This window comes from Carassius gibelio, chromosome A19, assembly GCF_023724105.1.
Source record: "Carassius gibelio isolate Cgi1373 ecotype wild population from Czech Republic chromosome A19, carGib1.2-hapl.c, whole genome shotgun sequence".
In the NCBI taxonomy this organism is placed as follows: Eukaryota; Metazoa; Chordata; class Actinopteri; order Cypriniformes; family Cyprinidae; genus Carassius; species Carassius gibelio.
The window spans coordinates 17,866,251-17,879,667 of NC_068389.1; the positions used below are offsets into that span (position 1 = coordinate 17,866,251).

At 37.6% G+C, this 13,417-nt stretch overlaps 1 protein-coding gene across 1 annotated transcript in view; it reads right to left on the bottom strand.

Annotated features, from left to right (window-relative positions):
- Window positions 1-13,417, bottom strand: part of LOC127935613 (CUB and sushi domain-containing protein 3) — a 183,516-nt gene that overhangs the window by 17,684 nt on the left and 152,415 nt on the right. Inside the window, exons 53-56 of the mRNA XM_052533684.1 lie at window positions 11,776-11,952; window positions 9,688-9,867; window positions 7,538-7,711; window positions 5,748-5,921 (exon numbers count right to left, since the gene is read on the bottom strand). Of these exons, the coding sequence (XP_052389644.1) occupies window positions 5,748-5,921; window positions 7,538-7,711; window positions 9,688-9,867; window positions 11,776-11,952 (705 nt within the window). The remainder of the gene's footprint in view (window positions 1-5,747; window positions 5,922-7,537; window positions 7,712-9,687; window positions 9,868-11,775; window positions 11,953-13,417) is intronic.

Sequence of the window (13,417 nt, forward strand, 5' to 3'; positions counted from 1 at the left end):
TCTCTATGGTGTCTCTCGCAATTCAAAAGCACCTTAAAGCAGCTTTACAGAGATCAAGGCCTTAATACCCTCCAGTAAGGGAACCTGTGGTGAACGTAACAAGGGAAAAAACAGTAAGGGGAGAATGCAAAATAAACCCTGAGGAACAAAGACTCAATACTCGAATCTTAAGCTACAAACTCATGATTTCATGTAGTTTAACTTTGGTCAAGCTACCTTCATATAATGGTTATCTACACTAAAATTTAGAAATGGAAAATACCTTCAGAATATCAGACCATATTAAATATTACTGCAGATAAGAGAATTAATATTACACAAAAACTATAAAGATCTATGTAAAGAGTACTGATTAATCTCATTACTCTAGGTTCATGTAAAGTTGAATTTAATGTTGTCCATTTGTAATTCATGCCTTTTCAGAATACATTAAACGTTAAATCACGAAATTTGAATTGCTAACGTTTATTTGTACAATGTAGAAATGAACATAAACCAAGATAAATGTTGTAAAAGTATTGTTCACTGTGAGTTCCTGAAACCTAATGCATTAGAGTGTTGATGAACCGAACCTGAATTGTAAAGTGTAACCAATGAATCATTTGATTGGTGAATTCTAGAACTTGGGTCAGGTACACAGATCAGTGCAGGTACACGCCTGTGTTTAAGAAGGTCATGGGAACCGAGCTTTGTATCAGAGCACAATAACTTCACAACAGCTGCCACTGCCTGCCGTCAAGAAGCGAGTTTGTCAAGTTGAAGTTTATCATGCAATTTCATTTTCCCAGGCCACAATTCCTCACTTCATACTTGTCTACTCGTCTGCCAACTGTTCCCACTTCCCTTGTTCTGTGGTCACCAAAAGGAGTGGCTTTGCTCTTTGCCACCATAATTGTGTCAACACAACATCAGGCCTGATTGGAGCAGCACTGGCCTGGGCTGCCTGGGCTGGTGGAGGGCATCGATTTCTTTAGTGTTGTTGTTGCTAAATACTTTTGAGCCGGTTTGTGTACTGGGTGACAAATAATACCAAAATGGCTTATCATTGGGGGCGGTAATCAAAACACACAGCAGCCAGAGCTACTGGAAAGCAATATTTGAGGCAAAACTTGAAATTCTAACCACCTTCACTGAACTGAACCATGAAACCATAGAGACTCGGATGACTTAAAGGGATAGTACACCCCAAAATTAAAATTAGCCCATGATTTAGTCACCCTCAAGCCATCCTATGTGTATATGACTTTCTTATTTCAGTTGAATCTAATCGGAGTTATATAAAATATTGTCCTGGATCTTCCACGCTTTATAATGGCAGTGGGTGGGTGTTTATGTTCAACAGTCTCAAAGAAGTCCAATAAAGCACATCCATCCATAAAAAGGGTGCCTCGCATGTCTCCGGGGGGTAAATAAATCCTCCCTGTAGTAAATCGATGCAATTTTGTAAGAAACATATCCATTTTAAAAACGTAATAACCAAATTTCCTTTAGCTTGCTCTAACTGTTGTTATGTGGAAGTCGGCCCAGGCGGATGACATAGGATGCAAGTGCCGATGAGGATATGCTAGTCTCGCGAAAATAAAAACTAAGTTTGTTTATAGGAAGTTTCCTTGCTTTAGCAAAGGAGAACCAGTCTTCACTTGGCTTATATCGAAATCCTCTGACATCTGTATTCACAAATCCTTGTTTTGTACTTCAAATTCTTGACAGGTGTTTTGTTATGTTCTTTCCTTTCTGCTTCCGCATTCGTCACTTATGTTCAGTGGTGGACAGTAACGGAGTAGCTTTACTTCGTTACTGTACTTAAGTACATTTTTCAAGTATCTGTACTTTACTGGAGTAGTTTTATTTTGAGCAACTTTTACTTTTACTTCACTACATTCCAAAGCATAAAATCGTACTTTTTACTTCACTACATTTCATAAAACATATCGTTACTCCCTATAATATCACGTGCTCCGACACGCAGAAGCGGTGTCTGACTCATCATGAACGAACTGAATCTTTTCAAAATAAACTTTTAAATCGGATCGCGAATCACACCAAACGATTCGTTTACGAATTAGAAAGATCCGATTGCAGCTGTTCTGGAGTCGACCACTCACTGATTCAAATGAACCTTAGTGCGAGTCACCAGAAGTAAGAACCGGGAGATCTTGTGAGCGCGCGTGCGTCTGACGTTGCTAAAAGTAAGTTATTAATGTCGAAATTTTGGATTAATTATTGTAACTGAAAATCATATTTAGGTCAAAACTGTCAGTTGTTTGGAAACTAAATCCGTTGTAAAGAGTGATCTATTTAAGCCCACTCAAATGCTCGAGTGCAGACGATGCAGACACATCAATTCTAGGTAAAAAAAAAACAACAACAACAAAAAACCCATAAAATAACACAGATTAAGTACAATAACTCGTGCACGTTCAAATTCCCCGCTGCCGTAATGTTAACAGTTTTATTAAAATGTCCTATGTTACGTCTGTTTTTATATTGTTTATCGACAGTAACGTTATACATATGTATATTGTTTGGATTAACTAGACGAGTAGACAGACATGAATGTTCATCGTACTGAAAATAAGTAAATATTGTTAGCTGATGCTAACTGTCTAGCTAACAAGCTTGTTGGTGCTAAATTGATGTAATTTTTATAAATAATGTCCAAATATTTTTATTCAGCCACCTATATATATATATATATATATATATATATATATATATATATATATATATATATATATATATATATATATATATATATATATATATATATATATATATATATAATATAGTTTACATCTGGTTAGAAAAGAAAGGATGTGATGTTCAGAACATGCTAACTACAGTAATTATCAGTGGGAAGAGATGCACCCCGTTTGGCCAGGGGTGTTTTTAAACCACAGACAAGATTTGAGAAGGAAAAAATCATTATCTTGATTTACATTTTTTTTTAAAAATTTTTCTGTAAAATGTTCTTCCTAACTTCAGGCCTTATTATCATGTCATATATACAGTACAGACCAAAAGTTTGGACACACCTTCTCATTTAAAGAGTTTTCTTTATTTTCATGACTATGAAAATTGTAGATTCACACTGAAGGCATCAAAACTATGAATTAACACATGTGGAATTATATATGGAATTATATACATTTCAAAAAAGTGTGAAACAACTGAAAATATGTCATATTGCAGGTTCTTCAAAAAAGCCACCTTTTGCTTTGATTACTGCTTTGCACACTCTTGGCATTCTCTCGATGAGCTTCAAGAGGTAGTCACCTGAAATGGTCTTCCAACAGTCTTGAAGGAGTTCCCCGAGAGATGCTTAGCACTTGTTGGTTCTTTTGCCTTCAGTCTGCGGTCCAGCTCACCCCTAAACCATCTCGATTGGGTTCATGTCCGGTGACTGTGGAGGCCAGGTCATCACTCTCCTTCTTGCTCAAATAGCCCTTGATGCCTTGAGTGAGACTCTACAATTTTCATAGTCATGAAAATAAAGAAAACTCTTTGTATGAGAAGGTGTGTCCAAACTTTTGGTCTTTACTGTAACTTTGATATTCTGTAAAACAAACAAACTTTAAAATACTTTTTTCTTACTGGTGAAAATCAGATGGTCATCTCTGTTTTCTCTCGGGTACATCACAGTGTAAGCTTCACAGTGAACATTACTCTCATCAGCGTAGTCCATATCAACAACAAAAATATATCTTGACTCCATATAGTGGTTATTTTGAAAAAAATCCAAGGTATTTTGAGCAGTAGGATTATAAAAAGAATATGTGCTAATATAAAATTAAATTAAGTAGCCTATATAAAATTGCAAACATCTATCTTGCAGTACTTTTTTACTTAAGTACATAAAAACTCGAGTACTTTTGTACTTTCACTTGAGTAAAATTGAAAAAGGAGTACTTTTACTTTTACTGGAGTAATATTTTACCATATGTATCTGTACTTTTACTCAAGTACTTGATTTGTGTACTTCGTCCACCACTGCTTATGTTCTACATCATCTGCCCGCTAACCGTATATGACAGTTAGTAAAGGTAGAGATTACTGTTTATACAATTTTAATTATAGATAATTTTTTTTTTTACAAAAATGCATCAGTTTGCTACAGGAGGCCTTTATTCACCCTCCGGAGCTGTGTAAGGCACTTTTTATCATGGATGGATGCACTTTATTGGACCTCTTTTAGACTGTTGAGCAGAAAAAAATGGCCACTGCCATTATCAAGCTTGAAAGAGCCAGAACAATTTTTATATAAATCGAACACAGCGTTAGTTAAGTCAGGAAGCATAGGCTGCGACCAGCTGATGCAGTCAGCTGTCAAATGACTCCAATCACTAACATTCTCCAATTAGATACGGGACATATATGTGGCACTACTGCTCGGTAAGTATGCTCAAATGGCTAGCAACCCTCCCTCCCTCCCCATTATAAGCATGAGCATATTACCATGCACCTTCTGGTTGTCGTCTGTTTGTTTCTGATCACTATGGCTTTCAAGTCCCGGTTGGCATGGACCTCACTGAGGTCCACTGAGAGACACTTATCCTCATAACCAAGCTACAGGATCGACGTCCCACTGCCACATCTACACGATTACCACTGTTCACTTTTAAAGGCATTTATTAAGTGTCTTAATTGTCATGTATTTCCAAGCTGATGGTTCCGGGGGTTAATGTTTAAGCTCTTTTGTGTTCAATTAATTTGGGAGCAAGAACCCCCATAAGGAATTATACCGCCAAAGATAAATTGTGTCCAATACAAGTAACTTGGCAAAGTGGTCCTTTCTGAACTCTGGTTGGATTCATCTGAAAGAAGAAAGTCATATACACCTAGGATGGCTTGAGGTTGAGTAAGGCCGCATTTACACTGCATGGTACAAGTGACCCAATTCCAATTTTTTCCTCCCATGTGGCACAGATCGGATATGGCTCGTGTAAGCAGGAAAAAAGCACATGGATTCAGGATATTCACCTGTTAATGCAAGTTGGGTGTCAAATGTTTTTGAACAGTACCGATATATCTATTACAAATGAAATGTCTCTTGTTTACTAGCAGAGTATTAATTTGGTTCATTTGTGTTAAATAAGAGGCTTTTGAGATCGTGCTGAGTGCTTCAATCTATTTCTAACTCTTGAGGAGACTCTATTCGTTCAGGATTGTGATTAAACCACAAAATGAAATGCAGACAAACATGTCCCTGCTCTTCAAATACAATCACTGATGAACACATTCGGTTTTAATGAGGAACAAAACTATACAAGGACAAATTAGAACCCAGATCCTTAGCACAAGTTCTACTGCTAGATCATTAGTACGCGCATATGTGTATAGCAGATCTGTGTATAAAATCACTGTTGTGAAGAACTGGTACTAATGAATGATTTTGATGTGAGGATGAAACTATCGGATACGGATCACTTTTAAAAAAAGGTGTAAGCAGGTTGTCAAAAAAATCTGATATAGTAATAAAAAGTGATTTGGGCATCCAGATCTGCAGTGTTAATGCAGCCTAAATGACTGGCTAATTTTAATTTTTGGTTGACCTATCCCTTTAAATGACCATAATTGCTTCTTGCTAAGAGTTGGGCACAGTGGTCGTCTTCAGCTGGCTGATTATTTGGTTTTAGCATTATTAGGTTTTGATATACAAACATACATTAACTATCATGACAGTCTGTTTGGCTTGGAATTTAACATATGGCTTAAGCATGCAAACTGTTTAAGTATAATTGATTTACCTATACAGTGAGGCTGGGATCCACTCCAGGTGCCATCAGCCTGGCAAATGCGTGTGGTACTGCCTACTGGGATATAGGGAGCCATGCAGCTAAATGACACTTCAGACTGGTAGATGAAACTGCGGCCTTCCCTCGAGCCAAAGGCAGGGATTCCAGGATCTCCGCAGAACTTAGCTATCATCACAGAGATCATAAAGACACACTTTCAGAAAAATCATTCTCAAACGGTCAGGCATAAATGATGCTAAAAGCTAGACAAGACAAGCTAAACAATGTGCCTGCTTTATTATGTTGTCCTTAATATTTACCACTTCTCAGAAAGAGAAAAAGTGTATAAAATATTGAAATTTTGAACACAGACATGTGAGGAATATTCAAAAGCTGTTTAAAATGTAATGATTTACAATCTGCAACGTACATTGTATATTGTCCTCCATTAGTTCATTCATCACACTAGAAATGGAAGGCCAATACAAGCAGACTGCATTGTGAGATATTGCATCATGCTGTGTGCTCTGATGTATGTATACAGCACATTTTGTCAAATGTATTAGGTCATGCATGTGCATAGAGTGTCTTATTCTGACCAAGGCAGCATAATGAAAAATACAGTAAAATATTATTAAATTTGATTATATAAAGTGAAATATTATTCAGATTTTAAATAACTTTAAAATAACAATTATAATTGTCATGTGACACTGCAGACAGGAGTAATGAAAGCTTTGCCATCACAGGAATAGATTACATTTGAAAATATATTAAATAACATACATAACATTTATTCCTGTGATGGCAAAGCTGAATTTTTCAGAAGCCATTACTCTAGTCCTCAATGTCAACAGCATTTATTAAATCTTTTTTTTTTTTACATCATATATATCTTTAATGTCAATTTCTGCTCAATTTCATGCATTCTTGCTGAATAAAAGTATTCACTTCTTAAAAAAAGCATACTGACACCAAACTTGTAAATGGCAGCATACATATTATATACTGCAGGAATAGTAAGAATAGTCTGCTATTATTCTGGGTGAAGTCCTAAGCCCTGTGGTAAACGTTCTCCATGGCCCTGCCACTGTCAGGCAAACAATAGGTCTCTGGAGGGAAAATCAATCTCATGGTTGACGTCATCAGCTGTCTGAGCAATCATAAATATGCTGGTCAGACTACTGTGCCTGAGATCTAGCACTACAAACTCAACTTTTCTTGATGAATTATAGATATGCTGTCAGGATATAAAATAAAAGTGGAAAAGAAAGAGAAGGAAAAATATCAGCACCTTGACAAAGTCAGAGGTATGCTTTCTACCTCGAGCAAAATATATATATATATTTTTTTTTAACATGGGCAGCTTTTGTTCCATGTGAGGGATAAAACAAGGATACCTTTGTGATAACTAGGCTTTAAACTTTAAGTTCTCATACCATTTCTGGAGGTTCTTCATCTTAGTCATCAAACAGCATTGTGCTGAAACAGACTGACATCCCACCATGCTGTGCCCACCTTGTCTGGTGTCCTAAACAAATAATGCTGCATAATCCAGCAGATCTAATTGAAAAAGAAATGTTGCCCTATATGTTCTCATTCGGCGATGATCCAATCAATCAATGAATCAATATCTGAACATGACTTTCTCGCCAACAGCAAGAAGATAAGTTGCCGACATAAGGCAAGGTGTGAACTTTCTGAAGCTTTTTTTGGGAAATGTTGGCATGCATAGGGTTGCAAGCACCCAAGGGATGAAGCAGTCAGTTTGATTAATATTAATAGAGTAGTACAATACTCACGCAAGCACTGGGGTACCTCACCACTCCATGTACCATTGCCCACACAGGTGAGAATGGCAGGGAAAGAGAGCTCATATCCCGGGGAGCAGCTGTAACTCACGCTGGTGCCCCACTCAAAGTCACGTCCCTCCAGGAGCCCGTTTGAGATTGGCAATGGAGTAGCGCAGGTAACGGCTAAAGGGTTAAAGAGTTAAGCGTATATTTAAAAATCGGCATGTTTAATACAATTACAACGTAACGACATAAAAATTCTACTTTAAATAAGTACATTTGTCTTGATTTCCAGTAAAAATGTGTAAACACCCTTAAAATAAATGAAACAGTCTAAATTATATTACTTCTTAGATGATGTAGACATACATTTATTATGAATAATCGTAGTTAATACATAAGCTGTTAACATATTTATTAATATACGAATATAAAACAACAACATGTGTAACATCAGCAGTAACTATAACGGTACTAAACAGGTTCAGTTAGGCAGAGAGATTAATTGTTCTACTAACACGACTGAAGTCACTGAATGCTATATCTGTCTTAGAAGCCCCATCTTTTCCAATAACCGCTTGCACAACTCTGTGAGGAAAGTCTTCTTCGCTGGTAATCAGTCCTCAGGTATCACATGAGCCCTTAAAATCAATCACACTCTACCAGACAGGAAGCCAATGCCTTGCTCAAACGGGCACTCATGGTGACTCATGCCCCCACTTACGGTGCAACACCCCAACACAATGCTGACACTGACACACACACACACACCATGGTAAAGTTCTAGCCAGACGGTGATTACTGCCTGCAAAAACAGTGCTTCGACTGTTTCTTTATGAGCTAATAGTGTTTTCTTCGCTCAACTCATGTTGATAGAACCGATAAACTTCTAACAAAGCCCACTGTTGTATTATTAATCAGAATCAGTGTTGGCATCCTTTAAAGAGGCCTGGACCAGACTAAGCTAATAAATATTTCACATATACCATCAAAACTGCAGGAAAGAGCCAGAAAGGACACGCACACACTCAATGTCAGGGTCCTTCCTACACCTGATGCGAGTGGTTCTTTTTTGTGTCAGCTCACTTTAGCATGCATATTAATGGCTCTGTGTGACAGAATATCAGTTCAGACCGAGAATATGAAGTTCAAGTTTCCTCAGATATGTATGCACAACATGTCCTTTAAGAGACAGGAGGAGGCCACTGCCTTCAGGAATAAATGAGACATCTGTGTCTATCTAAATGAGCTTAGCAAAATGGCATTCGATGCCAGGGCACTGGTGAGGATCACAAATGCATCGTCCAGTCCTGGAATTTAATTTCATATCGCTTCATATACCAGTTCATCTCCTGGCAGTAGGAAGATGACAGGAGTCATTTGTGAATTAATTACGAGAAATGGAAGGGCTCATAGGTCAAAGCTGATTATAATAATGGGGACACAACACAGCCCTTAAGGGGTGAACGCTCAGTCTACAAAATGTGTTCAGATCATTTGTCCAACAGCATGATTGCTTGATAAAACATGAATGTTTACCATTCATTGTAACGCAATTGCACAAGAAAAGATGACCTACAAGGATGGATAAATATTCCTCCCCTTGTTAGCTCTAAATTTCAAACAAGACATCCATCACAATGGCGAAGACACAAAGCTGGAAGACCTCAACTGACTCTGGGTGAAGCATCTGTGCATCTAACGCTCAGGGCAGTCCGGGACAGATGTGCAAATATATCAGTGAGCAAATTATCTTTTAGGCCTTGCCTTGTGAACAGTAAAGCTATATGGCTTTACTAGCCACAGAACATTCTAGAGTAATGTGTTAATCTTGGGACGATGAAGCCTATGGAAGAAATGGGAAATTATGTAACACTTTACAATAAGGTTCAATTTTAAGTTGATGCATGGAGCATCATTCACACAAATAAATAAATACTGTAAATGTTATTTTGGAAGTATATTTTATAGTTTAATGTTAATCCACATTTGTTCATAGTCCATTTAAATTTTGTAATATTTATTCAACTTAATAAATTAAGGATGACTTTAATTTGACTTTAACTAAAGTAAACAAATTGAACCTTATTGTAAAATGGTACCACAATTTATTAGGACTGTTTATTTTAATGTTCAGTGAGGTTTAAATCAAGTTTCACCTTTACAGAAAGGCACAGGGGCGTTCCAGGTACCGTTTCCGGTACATGTGATGGTGGAGAAACTCTCGGTTTCCATTGTGTAGCCAGGCTGGCACACAAAAGTGATGTTTTGTCCAATGGTAAACTCCTCACCATATCTCAGCCCATTTGCTGGCACTCCGGGGTCTCCGCAGTTGATCACTGAAAAGTAAAGATCATTGTTATGATGCTTATAGGTCAAAATGAACTACTGTGTTGAGTACGATGTGCTAACAGTCTCAATTTGAGTTAAAAGTCTAGCCAATTTACAATCTGCCAAACAACAGGAGTGTAGATCTTTATTCAGTATCTAATACAACTCTTCAGATGGCAATCATAGCTTTTTGTGGCAATGTGATAGAAACAAACCTTGGGGAGCCACGTTCACAAATCATCTTTAACAACTCATTTACGCTACAACAATCTTTAGCACCCCTGGCTGTTTATTTCAAATGATAGATCTTGTTATTATGTAAAGAAATCAATAGTAGCATGCGGTCACGGCTCCTGTCCCACCGGTGCAACTTCAAATCAATTCTACAGATCTTTTACAATTATCATTCTTTCCAATGGATAAATAAGAGGAGGTCGGATTGGAATGATGTGAGAAAGAATGTAGCGCCACTGGAATTCAGATGAAACAAATTTGTAGTTTTGCACTTTGCTGTGGCTGACAAAACCTCGTCCGATCTGTGCATTTATTTAATTATTTCCCAGACCCAACATCTTAATTTCCTCTATTGATTTATGGAACATTACTTATCTGTCACCCTTGAGTTGCCACACGTTTTGTGTCTTTTGGAAAAGGACGGAAAATTATGTTTTCATAAAATCCATCAGCAGCCTTATACATAAACATGTCAGCCGATGGTGAGAAATGGCTAACGCTAAATGCTAATGTGACTCCTCCCTTGGACACAGCCATGTATCACCGCTTTTGCTCCATTCAAGAAACACATGTAGTGCTGCATCAATCAGAGCTGGTTTGGTGCACTGCCCATATATAATTCCAGTCAATGGTATGCAGGGAATACGCCCACGTTTAAGGGTGAATGTTTGAGAGCATTAAGGGATGTGATTATGGATGAGAATGCCAAGTTACCTAGACATTACGCAGGCTAAGCTGTTTTACTGTGTTGTGTGACGCTTCATAATTTCTCAAACAACTATTACGAGAAGAGTTTTTAATCAACTAGATCTATGTTTCATCACTTCTGTTCCATGTAACTGAAATAGATTCAAATGATACAAAGCGTGATCCGTATGCTTACCATGAGCAAAAAACAACAATGGAACTGGTTAATGTCATCAAATAGTCAATTTGACCTAAGAGACATGTACCTACCAATCATTATAGATTTAAGATCAGACTGTAAAACACAGTACAATGCTACAGTAAAACATGTTAACTGGTTAACTGCAAGTTACCCTACCATAAACCATAATTTGGATCATTATGGACATTTTGCATCATTATGGACATGCCACTTATGAAGAACACTGATTCATTATGTGGTTTTCTACAGTACCATCTGTTTTATTATGTTGGTTGTCAGTACATTTGCACTGTTGTAAAATATACAGATACCATTATGTCCAAGGCAGGACATGAAATAATTGATTTATGTATCTACCAGAGCCAGAAGACCTTTACATCTTCCTCCGTTCTGACAAAAGAACATCTTGGAGCTAGCTACCACTGCGGAACCGAATCCTGCAATCCCACTCATCCTGACCCAATTCTTACTCAAAATGCACTGAAAACTTTCTAACCTTCTGTTTTCAAAGGAACACCAGTTACTCTCACGGTGATGCCTGAATTAAACGTTCATAAAGTTGGTCCCCTGAACCCTCAGCAAGAGGACTGTTCTCTATCAGTCAAGGTATTTTACCATGATGACACATTTTTAGTACAGCTTTACACAAATGAATCCCACAAGCACATCTGTCATATCACCTCATTACAACTTGTAAGGAAGCTCTGCTGAGGCCATTTTGGTTTATTCAAAAACAAACAACCCTTCATTTCTATTTAAAGCTCAACAAATACCCTGCTTGTTTCACACTTACAGGTGCAGTTGGGTGAAGTGCCAGACCAGGTGCCGTTAGCTTGGCATAGTCGTGTGGTGGAGCCGCTTAGAAGGTAGCCATCCATACAAGAATAGATGACCGAATGTGAGAAGGTGGTGCCGTCTAGTCGATATACCCGTCCGTTACTGGGAGTCCCAGGGTTACCACACTGCACAGCTGTAGTATTTTAAAAACAAAAATGCATGAAAAGTTATTGCCAGTTGACATCCTTGAGTGAAGTAACATGTCAAATTATTTAGTAATTTCATGAGGGACCACAGGAGATAGCTTGGGGGTGTCAGTGTTTCTTTTGTCTTTTTGTTCCAGTTGTTCACACATGTATCTCACTTCCCTATTTTCCTTTGTGTAATATATTGTGACAAGTCATTCTTACTCACAAACACAAATATCTTTATGTATTGTAGGAAAAAGGAAAGTCTCAGATTTCTGACGATATTATTATTATTATGTTTCATTATTACAAATGTTTTCAACAGAATAAGAAATGTTACTTGAGCATATTAGAATCATTTCTGAAGGATCGAGTGGTAATCAAAACTGGAGTAACAAATGCTTGAAACTCAGCTTTGATTTCAGGCATTTTACATTGTAATAATATTTCACAATATTGCTGTATTACTACAGACCTCAAACATTTGAACAATAGTGTACATTAATTACAATATTAACATAACGTTAAGTTCAATAAATAATGCATGTGCACTGTCACTTTCACAAATCATGGTTCTGCATAAACGGCTTATGCAACTTAAAATGATCACATATAATAACCCTTAGTGTCTTGTCCAGCCTTGTATCTTTGTCATGTTCCTTAGTATCAGATGGCACACACACAGTCTGTTCGCTGACCATCCGATGCATATCGCTCACAAAACTGTCTAAGTAGGTGGTTCTTGGCAAGAATAAGTGGCAGTTTGGACACGACCATATGCTGTTCAGTCAAAGGTCTGGCTACATGAGACTATGTGCATTTTAATTAGCAATGCAAGTACTCTGAAATGAAGTACTTAGTATATGAATGGGATTACAAATTTTAAGAGGTAGTCCATTATCTGTATATAACAGTATATTCCTTTTTTGAGTAGCTTCCCCCAAACTGCATTTGATGTATCTTAACATTATGGACATCTGATAGGAAGACAGTGACGGTCTAAAGGAAGAGAGATCATTAGAGAGACATCTTTTACCATGTAATGACTATGATATGGGACAGTGGCTAACAGAATGAGGTTTCAGTGTCTGCAAGGCTTAAATGAGTGTGGATGAAGTTTGAAGATATGGTATGACAGGCCTGTAGATCATACCAGGAGAATGGCACCAAGACAAGAAAGGACAAAAAGAGAGCTCTTTATTTCAACAGAGATGCTGGCTGAGTGAATTAACTGGCTGAAAACCTATTAATCCACCAAGCCAAAGTGCTTTGGTTGACTACAATGGAAGAACTCAGGCTTCCTTCCAGGATGGAATCATCTCTCTGTGCAGCTGTTAAAAAGACAGCGCTTGCGGTACACCTCCATGATGGGAAACTCGAGCACTCTCTTTGTCTTGCGATGACATGCTGACCATTGTGATTCCCACAGGGCTTGACATTTTGCAGCATGGGGGACGGATTATAGCGTGA